Here is a 20,601-nt window from a genome sequence, read left to right as displayed (position 1 = left end):
CTTCCAAGTGCATAGCATGTTATTTTTCTTACAGTTCAGCTGATTGAACAAGTGACAGTATTGTGCTTATTTGGTTAATTAGTCTTATGTAAATGTATTTTTCATAAAATAATATAATTCTTTATAAACTTTTTGTAACTCTCTATAAACTACTAACATAATTCTGTTTTATTTTTGTAATTTAGTTGATGTTTTTTGGAATCTTTTTGTGCCTGGATGCTTTTCTGTATGTATTCACCCTGCTTCCTTTGAGAGTTTTTCTGGCAATGTTCCGGTTCATCACTTTGCCTTGCTATGGCTTACGGTAAGTTGATTCAAGAAAAAGGTGTTGATACCCTTAAATAATGTTTCTCTGTTTATGTGTGTGCTTAATTTTATGGCCTTTCAGTGCCATTTGAACTACTAATGACTTCTTCCACTGTAAAATAGACGTTTCGGTCTAAACTAGCCAAGGCAAAGGTGTGTGTGGGACCTTTAAGCTTTGCCACCAGTCACTAACTGTCATCGTTTCCTTCAGAGGCAACAGTTTGATAACAGCACCACTTAGGCATATTCAGGTTAGTAAAGGACAGAGATGTAACCTTACCCTGTAGTTTTGTTCTTTTGACTAACATCTATTTGAACAGTGTTTTAAGATTTCTTAGACTTGAGTTAATGACTTGGCTCATGTCTTTTGATAGACTCTTTGATATTGAAACAAAAGTTTGATTTTTTTTTTTACAACAAAAGTTTTCCTTATTTCCACGGTAAACTTGCCCAAAGGATCCCTGTATAAAATGTGTTATTTTCTTTCCTTTAAAGAATCTTAGGGAGTAATGGGATGGGACTAACTAATCAGAATAATATTAACAGATTTTAGATTTTAACCTCTTGCTTTTTTGTTGAGATCAATACTAAGAAGAAGTTGTTAATACGTAGGATTTTTGGTTTGCCTTTCTGGCGTAGGCATCAAAAATTGGATGGAATTAATTTCCTTGATAAGAGTTGCTACTTCATGGTAAAGCTGATTATGTAAGCCTTAAGTGTAGCCTGAAAGAAAAGGAGTATTTGTATTGATATTGTAATTTTTCCTTGAATAAATAAGGACCTTAGGATTTTAATTCTGGAGTTCCCCAAGCTTTAAGTTAATTTATGGTAGCTGATTTATTTATTTATTTATTTAAATGGAGTAGCTTGCATTTGCATTATTAAGTCTTTTATATGTGAAGTGCTTTTAGATGCATAGTTTAGAATGTATGTTCTGATTAGAGCAAATGCTAGTCTAGTTGCATAAATAATATTTTAGACTATAGTCTTAAGCTGAAATGTTTGTAATTGGGTGATGCTTGACATAGGCACTAGGTGGCAGTCTCTAATACTTTATTGTACTGTTAATTTTGAGCTGAATCTTGGACTTTCATTATGTTAAAGGCGTTTTCCTAGCTGTGTAGTTTTAACCTGATGTCAAGTCAAATTCTGTGCCTATTTGTAAATATCTGTATGGATGTTACTGCTAAAATATTAAAATTCAGGTAAATGTAATGGATTTATCCTATCACTTTGATCTTCCTTGTTTATAAACTCAGCTTTGTTTTTGTTAAACAAGTTTTCTGCTCTTCTGAAATTACAATTAAAAATTTGAAAGACCAGTTGCTGGTTTTGGATATTGTTCAATATACTGAAGAAAGCAATGCTGAAAATACCATATACACTCACACATGTGCGTGTATGTGTGTATATATATGTACACACACCTGCAATGTTAAAACTTAACCTGCTTGCTTGACAGTATTTTTAGCGTGTAAGGCAGGATAGAATCCAGTTTAATCTACTCAACTTGACTATGTTAACTTTAAAGTGTTACCCGGTAAGATGCAGTGAAACTGAGATCATCTTGAGTGAAGGCGACTTCGTTTTTGTAACAGCTCCTGAAGCAATTTCTTTTGTCACAGTTTCCTCAAACGTTTATGGAATTCATTTCCCTAGAATCTCTTTACTTGTTTACTACTTGAGGCTTTGTCTGATTCAGTAATGTTTTAAAGTTGGTGGCTTTTTATTGAACAGTTCACAATTCATGTTTATAGTATGTAATGGAACTTTTTCAGATGTAATGATTTTTATTTCCAAATATTCAGAGCCTGCACTGTGCTTTTTGGGTTTTTTTGTTGTTTTTCTTGTTACGTTGATTTGATTTGTTATGGCAAAAAAGATTTGGGCTTTTCTTCTAGCTCAGGAAATATATTTTTATGTGTTTGTAACAAAACAGAGTTCAATAGGTAAAACACGTCTGTAATTACAAAAGGTACTTACAAAGCAGGTGGCTGTTTATCTTTTATCTTGCTTTTCCTCACAAATGTCAAGTGAGTGTTGAGAGACATGACTAGTTGTTATTTGAACCTGCCACATCATATTCCATTCTGTGTAGTAAATAAAAGTGCTCCTCCCTTCATCTTGACTTTTTTCTCAACATCTCAGTGAAGTGATTGAGCAGTGAGTGTTCTGTCTCCCTCCCAGTTTACTCTTCAGTTCATTTATTTCCTCATAATTCTTTCTGCTCTTCTCAGTGTAGAAAAAGATTGTATTACCCATTCTTTCTTTAAAACAATAAAACCACATCCTATGGAAGATGGGCTAATTCCTGTCTATGGTATTGTGTGCAGCGCTTAAATGTAGGCAGAGCGCTTTATAGCCTCTTCCACATGTTTTAATATTCTGTTTTACAGAGCTTTGAAAGGGAACAAAGAGTAATGTATCTTAAAGAAATTTGTTTCCTTTTTCTGCCTAGACAGTGTAAGTGCTTCGGTTTAACTGCTAAGTTATCATTCCTCATCACTTGATCTTTCCTTTTGGGTAAATTTAGTTCTGTGTCAGAGCTATATTGGTGTTAACATAGCTATTTTACAGAGACTCTAAAACTTTGAAAACTTCAGTCAAAAGAATCCAAGACCCTGTCGTTAAGTAAACTAAACTGCTGGTTAAATTCTGTGGTCAAACTGGCAGAGGCTGAATCATCAGATTGTCGTGGTTTTGGCAGGTGCAACTTCATTATTGCTATGCTCTGTAAATAGTAGGATGCTCTTAAAAAAATTAACAAACACTTCACAAAATTAAATTGCATCTTCTGAAATTACAAAAGAAAAAAAAAATTAGCTCTGCTGTATTTTCTTCCAAGTCATGGAAGTTTCCTAAATTATTCTCTTTGAATCTTATAAACTACTCTTTTTATTATATTCTTTGACAACATAAAAGCACATACTTTGCTGGAACAACAAATCTAGGGTAGAGAGAGAAGTGGACCTGGTGGAGTTCTCTTCAGAATTAGAGTCCTTGATGATAGGTTCCTAGAACTGTACCTGTGATTGAAAGGTACGGTTTTCTTTTACAATTCAGACGCATTTTTTTATTAATACCTCAGACCCAGAGATTCTGGGCAGATTAATCTCTCTGCTTGTTTTGCAACACTTTTATGGAGCTAACTTTTTGTTTTTCTTGAAAATATGTTGCACGCCAATAAAAGCTCTTTTGGGAATGTGGAAAAGCTTTTCTGTATTATTTGAAAAACACCATGATATGAAACCTAAAATTGTATGTTAGTGAAACTCTGATGGACTCCCAATTTAATTACTCTTAAAGGCATTTTACATCTTGTCCACAAAGCAAGTAAGGACTTAGAACTTATTATGGAAAGTGAGACTTCTTTTTCCCCCCTCCAAATTCTAGCTTTTTCAAGAAAATACAGAAGTAGATTATGAATTTTCTTATATGTGAAGATTGATTGACAAGATTTTTAAATTTCTTCCGTGTGGAAATAGATGTAGATTATAAATGTGTTCTGTTTTTCTTTTACTCTACTCACTTCTCCGTGAAATAAGTGAATTTAGGTCCTGTCAGCAATAACATAATTAACTTCAGTATTATATGTACCTCTTAACATTCCCATTGCCTTCCTGTGAAATCAGATTTACACTTTTCAGTAGGAAATAAATAGAACAGCATTACTTCAAGAAAGAAAGTGTAGAAAGAAAGCATCTCAGGAAAAAAAACCCCAAACAAACCAAAACAAATAAATATACTGGCATTCTTATTGTGGACATGATTTCTTTGTTCATATTATCAGGTTATTAAATAAATTTGAACTTCTGTTGCACACTTATTCCCAAGCCTAATTTTTTTTTTTTGCTAAGGGTTGTGGCTGTTAAATACATAAACTTCCTATTGTCTGGTTAAGTTCATTGAGAAAGTAGCGCACCTGTCCACCAAAATGTGTGGCTTTCTACCAACCAGAAAAAGGCAGGTGCATTCAGTTTTTCTGTAGTAAACTCTCAGATCAAGTACTCCTTTCTCCTTTCCATAACAGTGCATAGTGTAGCAACATTACAACCTTCTCTTTCTTTCTTTCTTGTAAATCAGACCGAAGGGAAGAGCACTTTCACTTCCTTTATAGGATGGAATGTGGTGTCACAGGGATTCCTCCTTGGTGAGTAAATCCTGATTTTTTTTTTTTCCTTCTATGCTGTCAGCCAAATTCACACATCTACATGTGATCAGTAAAAAGACTGATTACAAATGAATAGTGTAGCTAAATTAACCAACATACTTCAAAGGAGAGACCAACATTTAGTTTTAATAACCAACACATAAAATTGATTCAGTACTGTTTATGGTAGGTATATTTTCATATGTAACTTTGCATCATTGTGGAAATAGGTTGTGATCTTAATAGATTTAAAACATTTTTTACACAGTTCGGCCCAATTTAAAATAGGGTATCTTGGAAAAACTATAGCCCCTGCTGTACTTAGTTTATAGTGCCTTAAGGTTTTTTGCGTTTATTCGAAGTAATACTTCAGTCAGGTTCATAGCTATATTTTTGTGTGTACTTCAGGCAGTTTTTTGTAATGTTTAACATAAATTTGGGGGAGTTCTGAAAGTTCATTGCCAGGTATCTTAGTATTAGACTTTTGAAATTGATTCTCTGCATAATAAAATACAGCACTTCAGCATGTGTTCATTTACTGACTTCAGTTATAGTTGATTCTGTTATTAAAAAAGTAAAAGCTTAATGCAAGCTAATTCTAGTTGTCACTTATTTGAAACCTCATTTTTTTTTTTTATTTATTTTGAGACAGCTCTCGTCGGGGCCTAACAGCAAGGTTGGTTTCGTTTCATTCTTAGCATGGTCTCGTGCTGTGTTGTGTGCATGTTGAGGCTTTTTATTGTTTGAAAAATTAAATGCCATCTAATCTTGGCAAACTCAGCTCTCCGTATCTTAGAATTCTTTATTTGGGACATATTTTTATCAGCACTTAGTCTGTATGTCTCTCAGTTTTACAACAGTGAATACTGCGTACTGTAAGCTGTGTCTCTTTTTAAAGTCTCAAACTGGATATTAGATTTGATCAAAACAGCTTTTCTTCCTGAAGCCAAACTTAATTCCAAACTTGAGCATAATTGTAGGAAAATATTTCCAATAGATCACTTTCCACATTTTGAAAATTCTTAGCATGTAGCTATATGGGCAAGTATGCCCTTCAGACAAACTTGCTTGGGTTTTGTTTTTCCTGACATCTTCACTTAGTATGCTAACAGGAAAAGATCCCTTTATGTGTTAATCTGGTAATTCCTGTTAATGCTTTGTATAAGATTAGGAATTTACAATACCACAGTTCGTTAATGAAGGATACATTGAAGGATTAAGACTTTGATCAAGACTAAATATCTACATGTAAAACAAAATCCCACAGTTCAGTTTTCATACAAGTATCTGTGATGTGGAAATGGAGAAGGAAAAGATATCTAAACAAAACTTTATCTAGATCAACATTTCAATAACTGAAATATATTATTAATTAATATAAACCTCAGTGGTTGTCTAACTTTTTCAAAGTGTTACTATTAAATACATAAAACAGTTAGAGGTTTGCTATAAAATACTTGCTCAAACTTGTAACTTCGGTGCTAAAACACTACTTCAGTGCATTATTAGCCAATAAACCTATATAAATGAAAAAGTTTTTTAAGTAGTGTAAAGTACAATAACATTTGTAGAAATAATACTGTTATCTTAAGAGTTTATAAATATATAGGTATGCAGATGGTTAAGTTCATTATTTTATTAAGGTTAAATTATCCATCTAACACATTATTGCAATGATAGTGTGTTCATATCTTTAAATTACTGTATCTGTGACATCAGTATTGGAAATTTTGTCTGTGCTAACTATGAAGGAGTAATTGTTTAGAGTAATCTGAATTATTTGGATGAGTCTGGAAGGACTAAAGGAACCAGTTAAAAATGCAGTCATCCTGTTGGACATCTTTAAACTGTAAAATTAAGCAAGAAAAATGTATTGAATTCCTGTCAGTTTAAAAACAAACAAACAAAACAAACCACCAAAAAAACCCAAACCAAAACCAACAACCAAAACTCTACAAGGTGACTGGAAAACCATATCTAATCAGATTAGTGAAGATTTGAGGAACACCAGAAAGCCTGAAAAACAAAAGTAAAAAAGTGGTATGATAGCATATGACAGTCTGTGCAGAGTTAAGTTTAAAATAATATATGCAGAGTGCTTATGCATCGGATGCTAAAGTAGTTAAGTACTCAGTATAATTTTCTACAGATTATTTTGTATACAATATAGTGAAAACATTGTTCATTTTGCAGTGACAGTTGCTGAAAAGCATACCATAGCCTACTGTAGTGAGATTTTTAGAGTTTTTTATACAGTAAGAACAAATTCCTGTTTGTCTTAGGTGCATTTTATGTTCCAAATGGTTTAACCACTTTAAATTCAGTAAGTAAGGCTTATTAAAACGCTTAACACCCAATCTTGTTTGTTTTGGAAGTCAGTCACTTAAGCAAACTTGTGCATTAGCTACTTGTGATTTGTAACATATTAAAGCCAAGTATCAGTAAACTGTGATTTATTTTTAATAATACTCTACTTGATGCTAAGTAACTTTAATATACAGCTGTTGGAACAAGAAAGGGATTGGTGGGGTAGGTGCCAATACATTGAAAGCCTTGAGCTCTTTTGCTTCTTTAATAACTTAAAGGAAAAATACTGTGAAATCCAACATGCTGTTCTGTTGAAACAGTCACAAACGTTATATAGTGGTAGTATGACCATTTGTGTGGTCATAGCCCTTATGAATGATTGAACCTAATGTTTTTCAGTCAGTAGATGGAGACAGAACTCTTATTACTATATGAAATGTGGATCATGGCCTTTTGAGTATGGTATCAAATAGACATACCTTGAAAATGACAGTCAGGTAACTAGGTCCTTAAACTTTCACTTGTCTAAGGAGATTGCTTATGACAAACACTATTTTTCACACCAAATTTTTCTTCATTGGGTGGCTGTTTTATGTGTACCTTGAAATAAGTTTGAATCTTAATTTTGTAATACTCAGAGTGGATTTTCTTACAAATGTCACAAGTGATCATGAAAAAAATTTAGATATTTTTGTTGTTGTTGTTCCTAAAATGTGTAGAACAAATTTGTGGGTAGCCAGAATATTTAGTAGTAGTCTAATTTGATAGTATTTTAATTTAATTTTGTAGAATAATAAATTCTTCCTAACTGTTTATAAGGGAAGTGCTTCTTTTTAGCTTTCTAAATGGGGAGGACATACCCAGATCCAGTGGTTTTCTAGCGACAAGACTTGGATTCAGTCTTTCTAAATGTGTCTCAAGGTGGACGAACCATAAACTGGCAACTTTGAAGAATGAGTATTAAACCTTGAGCTTATGTATTGTGTTGAAAAAAGTAATTTTTTCTGTAACGGACCAGTCTTCTGCATTCCTGATTCTTGGTTGATGTCAGTCGGTGCACTGTGTAAATTTTGTGGTAGTTTCACTTTCAACTGCCTCAAACACGGCGTGATAAGCATTGAGCTTGGCATGCTTCTCCTTTTGGTAATTGACTGGGCTGAAACAGAAGCATGCTCTGGTGGAATAGGGAGGTATAGTAAGGCGTGCACATCACTTTCTTATATTAAAATGAATAATAAGCTTGTATATCTCCTTAAGCCTGCATTTGTATAATTATATTATTTGGAGACACAAGGGCTTGTTTCAGTGGAGATTTTCTGTCAATTAGTAGACATAATGGTAAATGTACCCAAAGGCTGAGGAGCTTGAACATCGTGTTAAGTACGTGCTGTAGAATATTGAAGTCCCTGCGTGTGTTTTTTCTGTGTTGTCTTAATTTGCTAGTTAGTGTTACAATATGAGAGCGTTTATCTGTAGCGAATGCTTGGATTTTCACTCTGAATTCATGCACATTGAAGAATCATCTCATGTTTAAGCAGCTCGATGTATTCAGCGGTAGTAATAGTAAAGCAATACCAGATTTTATGTAGCAGATAACAGAAAGAATGGATAAGCCTTACTCTTTACTATTAAGATACTTTGATGTTTGAGGGAGTTTAATTTAAAAATATGATTCCTTGGTAGTCTAGTCTGTACGGCTAAACGTAGGAACTCAAGGCTTAGCATAATGAAACCACTGTAAAATTCTGTAAAGAGCATCTTGGAGAGCATGACTTACAGCAAAAATGTTAGAAGTAATAATGGAATAATGGCAGAAAATAATTAGGTGAAAAGACAGAAATCGTGTATCTTAATAAGGCATATTTGAAGGACAGTCAAAATGCTCTGAATCTGCATATTTATTGGTTTATGAGATGCGAAAGTTGTGATTTAAATTATATGCAGCTGTGTAATCAGCCAAATTGTGAAACAATCCACATAACATTATTTCTGGAATCCAGTAGGATATTAGGGGAACTGCATCTTGGACAAAGGCTCTCATGATACTATCTTTTAAGAGCGGAGTTCTAAAAGCTGGGAAAGTGTTAATATTTAATTCACTTCTGCAGCATCACTGTATGCCTGGGATAGCTTTGAAGAAAAAGACCAACTGATTTCTATAGAAAGATTCTACTGCTTACTGTTTTGTAACCAGAATAATTAAATATAAGATAATTGTTATGCTCTTTATTTATTGTTCTCCTTTTCTCACTCATGAGAAAAAACACCGATAACTAATTTTCATGTGAAATCTTCCCTCTGTATTCTATCACACTTCATGCGTAACTGTAAAAATACAAAGTCTTCTGAAATGAGCTAAGCTGTTTCAACTTCTGATACCTCTGTTCAATGGTTTCTAGAGTTGTACAGTAGCTCAGTATTGTCTAGTTTTGTCTAGTTCTTACTTCTTGGCTCTCTACTTTCAAATGAGATATTGAAAGTATTATCAGCACTATGCTATGTATTTCTTTTTGGGTTTTGACCTTTGTATAGTTGTCATAGCTTGGCCGATACTGGCTTTTTTTCTTTGTGTTTTTGAGATTCTGTAGTACTCATGGTGTGGATTAATACAGCATTATGAATTTGTATGTGATATTAATCACAAGGTCTGATTACTTAGTGCTCAAGATTGCTCTGAAACTACTTTCCAGTGTTGGCACTGAGTAGTTACTGGAGACAATAAGTAGAAACATATATTGAGAAAAATGAATGCAGAAAATATAACGTGTGTAATGGGTGGGCTAAGACTTTCTATGACAGGCATATAATCACATCAGCCTCTGTGTGTGTATATGTATTAAACAGTTTAATGCGAAGGATAGGAATGATTTGTGACAAATACAGATTGAACCGATGTAAGCCTGATCATATACTAAAACTGCAATGTTCAGTTCTCACTGAACACTGACTACATCATTTCATAACTGCAGGCTTTGCAGTTAGTTCTTTGTATTTGCCAAAAGGTGACAAAACATTAGATTTAATCCATTTACTTGATTTCCTTGTCTTTGTAGGAAATAATTATCCCTATCGCATATTATATTCAGAGCCACACCTCAAAATCCTTTTGTAAATGTTTTTAGCCAGAGCAGAAAAGGATTCTGCTGCAATAAAAGTGCTTTTGTGGATTTATGTGGTAGTCATGGTTAATCTCTCTCAATCGGAAACATGTTAGTTTTAGACCATAGAATACTTGCCTAGTCAATATGAAGGGGTCTTTCTTAGTGTACAATGAAAGAACACTGGAATATATTTTACATGCCAGGATCCTCTTCCTCTTTTCCCTTTCTAGAACAGAGTTTTCTGTACTCAGCCTTTGCAATAATCCCTTGTACTGACTAGGAGTTAGAGATGCTGATAGCTCTTCTGTCATCAAACTGAGTAAATTGAAACTGTGAGGATGTTTTTGCGACTTCTTTTAAAGATATGTTTTGAAAAAGTTGTCACAGCATTACAGTTGGTTCTGCTTCTCATGTGGATGAAAAGCACAAGAAGTTATTGCACGACTTTGAATAGAACATTAATAGACAGTATTTTTAGTTAAAATGTCAGGAAAAAAAAAGAATATAGTGTTTACTGCAGTTTTTTCTAGATATACAGACTACTGAGAAACTACATCCAAGTCGCTTTGAGAGGTAAAATTCTCTAAAAACATTATTTGAGTGTACTCTATTCTATAAAAGCCTAATTCCTGTAAAGCACAGCAATCAAGTGTAGTTGATCTGACCCTTTTGGGCAGCCTTTGAGCTGAATTGTGGTGATACTCAATTTGTTCTGTATACAGCACATTCTCAAAATATCTTCATCTTTCTAGTGTATAGGATGCCATGTGCAAGTTTGGATGCACTTTAATATGACGTTGTTCTCCTGAGTTAGTTTTCAGAATTGAGACCACCTTTAGAAGAGCCGTTGTGCTCTTGATTGTGTGTAAACTGTTCTTAGAGTTTGTATTCCCCTGTGATGGTTGCTATCTGCTTTTGCATCGGCTTCTCCCAAGTTGATTTTACTCAAGTGAGTAGTCATACTGATGAAAATCAACACAAACAGAAGAGTGGTAGGGTTAACAGTACAGAATAACAGTACAGTGTGACTGTACTGGTGGCTGAACATCTTTGATGTTATTTTTAAGCCAGAAAATCTTTAACATTGTTATTTTCAGTCTGTATTGATTTGTGGACATCAAAGCATTTTCCTTTGAGAATCTTTCTGGACTACTTCAGAAACTTCATAAACAGCTTGTGCTTACTAGTGCATTTCAACAAGAGACCATTCCATTGTAAAAATTGGTATCTTGCCGCACTTTTAAAATACAGACTTTTGAATGGGTGTCTCTCTTGCTAGTCAGGTTTTCTCTACCAGGTACTCGCTACTTCTCTAATGGTAAGGTAGGTGTTGGCTAGAAGAATGAAGATGCTAATTTTCCGAGTAACAAATTCTGATTCTCTTTTTCAAATGCTAAGACCTGGCATTATTGTTGTGGAGTAATAATACCTTTACCACTTTATCCCAATCTATATTGTGGAGTATGAGTGTTGGTTGGGGGACTCGTACTGAAATGACTCTGAGTACACTTCCAAAATTGAAGTAGGTTGGAGAAAAAGAAACATGTTGTGTTACTCAGCATGTGAGTGGTAATCATAATCATGGGCTTGCTTAAATCCTATAAATGTTTCAATATATGCTAATATATTTAAATAAGTATAATCATTCAAGTCAGATGTAATTAAATAGGGCAATAAACTTTCAAAATGTAATTTTGCGGGTTGGAGAGGGTGCATTGATTTTTGTGTGTCATGCAAGGTCGTAGTCATAGGTTCCTCAAGCAGCAGACAAATGGACACTTTAAATTTTCTTCAAGTTTTTAAATTGATGTTTTCAGTTAAAACTCAATTCGGGGGAAGAAAAAAAAGGAAGAAAATTCACTGAAGCTTTTTGTCAAGGACTTAGTCTGAAATAAAATGTAGCCTGGTTACTGTTACTGGATGACTTCTGAGAGCAAGAAAACGTCTCTTAGGGTGAGAAAGCCATCTAAGCAGTTCTGGTGTGCTGGACCAGAATTGAATTCTATTATTCAGAATATAATTAATTTAAATACAGATATGCAGTAAAAAGTATATAATAAAAGGAGTAGTTTCTCTCTGTTCAAAGTGTAATACTGTAAATCTGAGAGTTCTGGAATCTTTCTCGCTCATACTCCTAGAATGAGCATGATCTATTTGCCCATTGTAGAATGACACTGTGTGGTTCCATGAGTGTTACAATGCATGAATGCTGTCTTCAGGGCTTTTTTCTTTTGAATGGAAGACCTCAAAGAAACCCAAAGTGTAACACTTTAGCTCTGATGTTGTGTTTAAATAGAATGAGTCAGGTAGCTGGGATTTTTTACTTGTCTGCAAGGTCTGTAGAATATCTTGACTCCCAGAAGTCATAAGTAAGTGTTTGTATATTTTTTTAAAAACAGCATGAATTTTTATCATCTTGCTCTAATTTTTTTCTAAATGTATTACCAGTTTATGGGAGCATTGTCTAATCTCTGGATAACCTAGTGATACAAGAATACAGAAAATGAAAATTCATAACTTGCATTCTGCTAATTGGTTCCAACTTTTGTGAAATGTTAACTTCTGCAAAAGGCTTTCAGTGTATATTAAAAATAAATACATATAATAGAAATTATTTCTCTATTTTTTGATATTTAATTCTCAAAGAACCTTTTGATTTGAGGGCTTTTAAAATGCTTTGCATCCTATTAATACTAAAATAAGTAAATAGACAAGTAAATACTTGTCTGTTGCCTTGCAATTTCATTATGCTTATGGTTGCTATTGTGGCAATTGAGGTAAAGCTATTTTCTTCCTGTAGTTTTAGTTTATAGGATGAAATTGTGTAATGGTTCATTCAGTCTTCTGGGTTACTTGTGGGACTATAGATTGAAAACTTCTGCATTGGTTCAAGATCAACCTCAAGCTCTGATGTCAAATTGTTTGCATTTACTGCTGCAGAGCTTAGAGCTAAAAGGAGATACGGAATTGCGTTTAAAACCTGTAGGAACAGATTCTGGTTCTGTAGGAACAGCATCTGGTTCATTATACTGAAAGTGAAGGTGACTGCTTAATTTCTTTTTCTCTTGGTTATAGCAAATACAATTTATGTAACTGAGGAAGTCAAAATGATAGGTAGAATTGGCTGGAAGAGGGAAGGTAAATTAAAAACCAAAGGGCATGCATGCGGAAGGTTCTTAACAAGTGGAAGCTCTTACCCAACAAATACAGTATTTTACCTAAATGGATGTGGCAGATGAGAGAATGTGATCCTCTTCAGGAGTGTGTATCACAGTCATGGTGTTCCTTATGTGTTGGAGTGAGGGGCAGGGGCAGTAATAAACTACATTAAAATATATGCTTGATTAACAGCTTCTGTAAATTCCTGTTGACTTGGTAATATTTGTATTTTGTGAGTATATGACATTTAGTGGAACTTTTTGCCCTTTGTATTTCAGTGATAGACGTTTGCTACAACCTGCTCAGGTATGTGACATTCTCAAAGGAGTTATATTGGTCATCTGCTACTTCATGATGCACTATGTTGACTACTCTATGATGTATCATCTGATAAGGGGACAGTCTGTCATAAAGCTCTACATCATCTATAACATGCTTGAGGTAAGAATGCTGGCATCAGAATATCAAGCATGCTTTTTTCAGACTCTCTAAAATATTGTTGTATTACAGTATTTGTACTTAAAATATGGTACATCTCGTATTCTCACAAATGTGCACACACCCATGATAATAAGCCTAGATGCAGTGAAACAGACAAGTTAGTGAAAAATAAGTTTTGTAGATACTGTTTCATATTGCGTAGTTCTTGGAGCTTATTAATCAATTTGGTTGAATGAAAATTGAGAACTGGAAATGGAAGAAGAAATGTCTTAAACTGAAATGCAAGAAGTGGAATGAATGAGTTTTTGAACTCATTGAGGAAAAGTAGAAACTATTGTTTTGAAATAGTGTTAAGATCCTGAGAGAGAGCAGAGAAGGAAGATGTAGAAGACATGGAATTCGGTTTTTAATTCTTCATTATGGAAGTGTAGCTTTCGTTGTATACAAGGACACATGTTACTGCTTAACCTGTCTCAGTCCTGGCTAGCAGACAAGAGCCTGAGTACACAAACAGTAAGTTATATGAATATAGTGAAACAAGAAAAGGAAATTCTGTTTTGGGAAGTAAGATGAAGAGAAATTTTGGGGAAAAAAAAATTATGTTTTGTTATTAATGTAAAGCATGAGATTTTTAATTGCACTTGTATGATCAATGATTCACAAAGTAAATAATGTTTTCATAGCCACAACCTTACCTCCATCCTGCAAATATGGGACATATTAGGAATACAGCCTGTTAAAAGGACTCAATCAGAGCTTTGTACACGAGAGTTACTCTACTAGGATTCTGGGATCTCTGAATAACATGTTAATCCTTGTTTGAACATCTGTTGTATCTTTGTTTGAAGACTGCTAAAACGGGGCTACACTTCGTGCAAAATCTGAATATTTTGTCTAAAGACATTTGTTCTTTCCTCATAAAATACGAAAATATTGCATAAGGAACACACTTCATTATCCTAAGTGAAATAAATATCATACAAGCCACCTCAGTTATTTATTCATAGGGTTTTGTTTCCTTTGATTTTAGATTTGCTGAAAAACGTGCAGATATTAAATTGGCACTGAGTTACTACGTGGATTTTAGTTGTATTGGGAAATATCCATCCATATATAGTTCCATAATCTGTGAGTGATTATCACTTATTAAATAAATCCATGTGCTCAAAATAGTAATTTCTCTTTATTTCAAGACTACTTCAAGTCACTTCTCTTAAAGCTGAGAAAGTACAGCACTATGTGCTTACCTTGTAATTTGAAGAGATACTGCAGTGTTCGCTGTGAATTGGAAGCCATGTGACATTCCTTTTTGAATGAAGAGGAGAAGAGTTGAGTTTCTTTGCTGCATTTGGCAGAACCAGAAGTGTGTATCGCAACTAAGAAGTGCTGCCTGAGTTTCTTTTTTTTTAGGAGAGGGGGAAGTCTGTTACCACTCAGAGTTACTAGAAAAATTACATTAGACTTTGAAGTTGCAAACGGTATTTAATTTCCATGGTGTCTCATGAAACCCAACATGCCAAGCAGAGGGCATGTTTTTTAAGTGGCTTTTTTACCATGGTAGGTTGCAGCCACAATATTGGCAGAAAATGTCATGGGATCCCACTGAAAGACTGGGTTGGTAGTCAGCTTTCAACAATTTGAATATTGGCTTGCTTAGACTACTTTGGTGAATTTTGTTATATGTATTTGCTACTAATGTAAGCAATGTGTTTTAAGGAACTGTTAAATACGCCTTTTTTAAGTAATAAACTTTACATTTTCACAAGTTTTCAAAATAGGAAGATCTTTTTAATTTAGTTAAATCACCAAGCAACAGAGATGTTTACAATGTCCTAATGTTTTCGGCTGTTGACAAGTCCAGGGAATATTGTCCTGGACAGATACGAGGAATGCAAAATCTTCAAATTATGTGCTGAATGCTCCAGATAGACAGCCTAAGGAGAGCATTCAGCACATTTGGCTTAAATGACACTTTTCTTTTTTAGATTCAGACCCACCGGCTCCTGCTCCTTGTGAAGCCCCAATGTGCGTTACGCTGGTGACAGCACTCACCATGGAATTCTGCTGGAGCCTGGAGCCGGCATGTAGGGTTTAGGTAAGTCATATTTGGAAAAGCAAGCAACAATATTGTGTGGTGGGTTTTAATATTTTCTATCCTGTCAGCTAAGAAGCAAGGACTATTTAAATAAAAAGGAAAGCAAAGCCACCATTTTCTCTATTAAAACCCTCACAATATTGTGAAGAAAAACTTACCAAAATCTAAGCATTCTGTAGTTGGTGTTACTACACCAGGTGTAATTACTCAATGGGTCATTACAATGAGCAGGAAGCAAATAATGCAGACCACCTTAATTTACAAAATTTAAAAGCCGAAAACAATACCACTGTAAATATCTCTCAAACTGATAGGTTTTTGAATTTCAGATTTATGATAATTCATCAGCTCATGGTTTTGTTCATTTTATTTCGTAGGTGATGCTTAAAGAGTAGCTTAAAGAGTATGGTTTACTTGAGACATCCAGTTAAAAATTGTTTTAATTCAGCCTTCGTATTTTAGGAAACTTCAATAAATGTTGGCTTGAATAAGTTAAAGTATATGGCTTCTCTCCCTTTAGTATCTTTACTTATAGAACTCTTAATTAACAAAGTCAGGAAGTGATCCCAAATCTAGGTTTACTTATATTGTCCCAAGAACTTATTTTCTAGTTAATAGGTGTGATTCAATATTTGCAGGTACATCATGCACGTAATTCTATATTGCTACATGTTGTTTTAACATGTCCAAAATTGTCTTACAGAAAGACAGTAAGAGGAAATATCGGTTCTCTTTATTAAGTAATCAGTTTTTCATATTTAACTATTGCTGTTCGGTTGAGTTAGTAAGCAATGAAAGATAGCTCTTTTTTTTTTTTTTAGCTAGACATGTGCCTTGTGATACCAAATTTAATTTTTGAAGTGCTATTTTTGTTGTCCTGTGCAGCTTAGTTTTAAAATTACTGAACTGTAGTGTATAGGCAGAAAAAAAGTCTGTTCTTGTAATGATCTTCAGTTTTACATGCTTGCTGATGATGAAGTATTGAGAACTGGTGGAACTCCATGTGACCTTTCTTGCTGTGGTATTGAATAACAAGCTCAGATTGCTGCCCGAGTTTTTCCTATCTTTAGAATTACTGCTAGTTTTTTTTCCTACTTGTGCATATATTCTTTGGGTTACACTTCAGATGTTTGTAGTTTTTTCAAACTAATTTTCCCTTTTTGGCAGAATTTCTGGGCTCTCGTGATCACTTGCTATTGTGTTATAGTACTTTTAATTTTGAATTCTGTTTTTTGCAGAGATTTGTATTGAGTATATACTTTATTCCAAGATGTAAGGAAACATATAGCCAAATCTAATGTCAGTCCTCTTTGTGCCTGTAAGCTGATGTTATTCCCTATCACACATTTTAAATTCACTTTTCATTATTTTTTTTCCCTGTTAAACCCAGAGGGATGGGAAAAAACATTTAGGATAGTTTGACACAACATACATATTGCTTTATCAAAGGCTGAAGTTTGAACTTCAATATCTTCCAAGGAAGCATCTAAGATAACACTACATGGTTATATATTGTAAATACTGTTGAAAAGGGGATAGTAAATTTGAGAGGGGAAGTAAGCTGCTGAGTATACAAAAGGAGCAATATCACTGTGAAATCAGAGTGGAAATGGAATGAACAGAGATGGAAAGTGATAAATACGTGAAACTTTTTCTAGGTTGAGCTGTACTTACGGTGGCATATTCAAGTGTTGGACAGAAAAATTGCTTTAAGGCAGTAAAAAGTTCTTCTTGTTTAGGTGGCTGATCGTCTGTTTTCTTCATTTGGACAAGATATTTTGGATGCTCTTTATTGGACAGCTACAGAACCTAAGGAAAGAAAAAGAGCTCACATAGGTGTGATTCCTCACTTCTTCATGGCAGTGCTGTATGTCTGTATCCTTTTTCTTCAATAAACTGCAAAATTTTCTAAATTAAATTACATAGTAATTGCTCTGCATTATTTTATTTTAATGTATTTGAAAAATTGATAGTATTCCTAAATCAGTATTCCTTTACTTTCAAAGTAAGATTGCCAGTACCACAGGTTTTTTAAATGAATGAAAAAACCCTTTCAACCTGCTTTAAAAAAAATGCTTCATAATGGTATACCACTGCAGTAGTAGACAGCTTTTTTTAATACCCAATGTGTAGTAAAATGAAAAACAGTAATTGAATAGTTCATGGAAGCTTTGATTTCTGATTTGTGTTTGAGTATTTTGGGTCACAGAGTCTTGAAGACAGTGGGGTTTTGTTATTTAGCGGAATGTTACAAACACCTAGCTTGAAAACATTTTCTTGAAATGAAGGGGTAAACTCATGCATATTCAGGATGCAGAGGAGTTTAGTGTGAAGTAACCTTACAGTGAACTGATGAAAATGATCTGTAAAGAGATACGTAGTCTGATAGATGTGGTGATGAATTTAGAATTCTTGTACTTCCCCCTGTTTTCTCTGAAATCTTTAGGCTAATTCTGAATCTTTCTTTATCTCAGCTTTTTTTTCCTTCAGGTTGTATTGCTGTTTCTCCTGACTAATGTCATTGGGTTCTTTTAGGACAAGAAAAATTAACATAATTATTACCTGCTACAAAGCACTGTGGGTACATTACATAGGTTTAAGTACAGTCTTGCTGTAAATCTAGTTGACAGAGAGATAGAAACTTTTTTGTTAAACTTTGGAAACAAAATAAGAAATTTTGACTTTTGCTACTGTTCAGTACTCTTGTGCTGAAAAATTATTTCCAAATATGCTTCCTTAACCCTGCTATATCTAGTCCTGCATGCTATTCTTATAATGGTTCAAGCAACAACCCTTAATGTGGCCTTCAACTCCCACAATAAATCACTGCTTACCATCATGATGTCCAATAATGTAAGTATGTAACTTTATTATATAGTTACCCTGATTTTTTTCAGCATCCTTCATCTTTGTGTATCATATGTCTATTTGCATATTATTTGATTGTCTGATTTGTTTATATCTGTTTTTATCAATAAAAACTAACTAACTGTTTTTCAAAATTGCAGTTTGTTGAAATAAAAGGAAGTGTTTTCAAGAAGTTTGAGAAGAACAATCTTTTTCAAATGTCAAATAGCGGTATGTATAGCTGTGCTAATCAGGAAAAAATGTGAAGTGAGAGGCTGATTTTTTGATTTATTCATTTATTTAGTATTACTGTTAAAACAGCTTTACCTTGGTGAATTTGAGCGTTCTGACTTGAATTCCTCATCTCCCCTGTTACTGTTTGATTCAGTAGGACGAAACTAGGATTCCACTTCCAGGAACACTGTTTTTCCTTAAATGGCTAGTTTTTATTTGAGGTGCTAAAACTACCTATTGGCTGTGTGCTAAAGTTATTATTAAATAAGAATTTAAGTTATGGTATTAAAAATATCCATGCTTCAAAGTCTCTGAAGTCTTCTACGTTTTCAAAAAGTTGACTTTGTAGTGTGCTGTGTTGACAGTGATCTCGGAATGCGTGTCATTTGGCAGTTGTGAGGATGGATATTGAAATATTTCCCCTGTTTCCCTCCCCCCGCCAAGAATGTAATGATGAAGTAGCTGGCTTATGAAGGAAATAGCAGAGATGACTGTAACTTTTAACATGCTAGCAAGATAATAGTAGAGGGTACTTAGGAAACATGTTATGCTTCTGGCACTTCTTAACTCTGTTGCTGCTTAGTATGAAATTTGGGAACTCTTATTCAGTGTGTCTCATGAGGAAACCTGTTACGGGTATCCTTTGATGGAGGTTCTTTCTAATACTGATATCAGCCATCTGAAATATTTGTTGAATTCTTGGTTTCAAAACCAATAGGAAAGACTGCACTTCAAGGTCGTACTAGAGCTTCTTTGCTTGTAATATTTTCTGATCTTTGAACACATTTGTTTCTGTTATTTTGTGCATATGACTTTCTTGGTCAAAGCTATTTATACAGATAAGCAAATAAAACAGAATGTATTTTTTTCATTCCAACTCCTAGTTTTTTAAACCAGAGAACTCAAATGTTCAATAAGTTAAAAAAAAAAATGTAGCTGTTTATTTCAAAACAGATGATTCGGATTTTTTTATCAAGAGTTAAACTTTCAGCAGGCTTGCTTCAGTTTTTGAATTCTGGCTATTGATGTGATTTTTGTCTAATTCATCTGCAAACTGCAATGATATTACATGCAAATGTTAAATCACAACTGTTTTGTGATGCTTTGGATGAAAGACTATTTACATAAAATCTTAAATATGTCATGTAACAGAAAAATTAGCACTAAATTTTAATCTACCTCATAGAAGTTCTTAAAAACCCCAAAAAATAATCTTCCCAGCTGGGTTGATAAGGTATTTATTCTGTGCTAATAGTATGTATTTTTGATTCCAAGATTTAAATACTTCCATTTTTTAAATTAAGTGTATTTAACTTTACAGTGAGAACATCTAAAAGTGATTTTTACTAAAATATTGACAGAAAACATAGATAAGTTTTCTTAAATTTTCTCTCATCAATCACAATACTTGCAGAAAATAATTACACATATGCACTTAGCTCTCCTATCGTTTCTTGATTTAAATGTTGAAATAAATGAGGGACTGCTATTAGAAATGGCTAGTAATTCCCTCCATAAAAAGCCCCTGCAGTAATATGCTAGAAGAAATATATATCAATATTTTATTGCTAGACATTATTATTGAAGACCCATAATAGCAATATCAGGTTTCCCTTTATCACTTGGTGGAAAAAGTGATGCTATTCATTATACCTTATGGGGATGGAATCAGGTGAGTACATACATAGAATAGTGCACAAAACAAGCTAATTTATTCCCTTTAAACAGATAACTTTTCCTGCAACTGCTTCTCAGTATGGTTATAAATAGCAATGTTATTCTATATTTATTTATATACAGATAAATAATATAGACAGGTTTTTAGGAGGGATTTTCACCTCTTTTGAACTTGAACAGATTTACTGCATAACAACTTCAGTAAAGATGGATCAGTATTGCTTCAGTTTATGTATTCTGGTAACTTCGTTATCCTTTAAATGTTTTTATTTCCTGAAGCTGAA

General features: G+C 33.8%; 1 protein-coding gene across 7 annotated transcripts in view; it reads left to right on the top strand.

The window, feature by feature from the left end:
• Positions 1–20,601, top strand: part of TAPT1 (transmembrane anterior posterior transformation 1) — a 51,595-nt gene that overhangs the window by 10,518 nt on the left and 20,476 nt on the right. For 4 of the 7 annotated variants that reach the window (XM_075148813.1, XM_075148810.1, XM_075148812.1 and 1 more), the window contains 6 exons: positions 186–304; positions 5,109–5,132; positions 13,302–13,464; positions 17,299–17,434; positions 18,315–18,412; positions 18,568–18,637. In XM_075148813.1, coding sequence (XP_075004914.1) covers positions 186–304; positions 5,109–5,132; positions 13,302–13,464; positions 17,299–17,434; positions 18,315–18,412; positions 18,568–18,637 — 610 coding nt within the window. Of the gene's footprint in view, positions 1–179; positions 305–4,389; positions 4,457–5,108; positions 5,133–13,301; positions 13,465–17,298; positions 17,435–18,314; positions 18,413–18,567; positions 18,638–20,601 lie in introns of those variants that run through there. The other 3 variants (XM_075148815.1, XM_075148816.1, XM_075148811.1) reach the window with 3 other exon arrangements.

The sequence above is a fragment of the Calonectris borealis genome, chromosome 4 (assembly GCF_964195595.1).
Source record: "Calonectris borealis chromosome 4, bCalBor7.hap1.2, whole genome shotgun sequence".
In the NCBI taxonomy this organism is placed as follows: domain Eukaryota; kingdom Metazoa; phylum Chordata; class Aves; order Procellariiformes; family Procellariidae; genus Calonectris; species Calonectris borealis.
The sequence above is the reverse complement of the archived record's forward strand: the minus strand, read 5'-3'. Positions and strand labels throughout refer to the sequence as shown.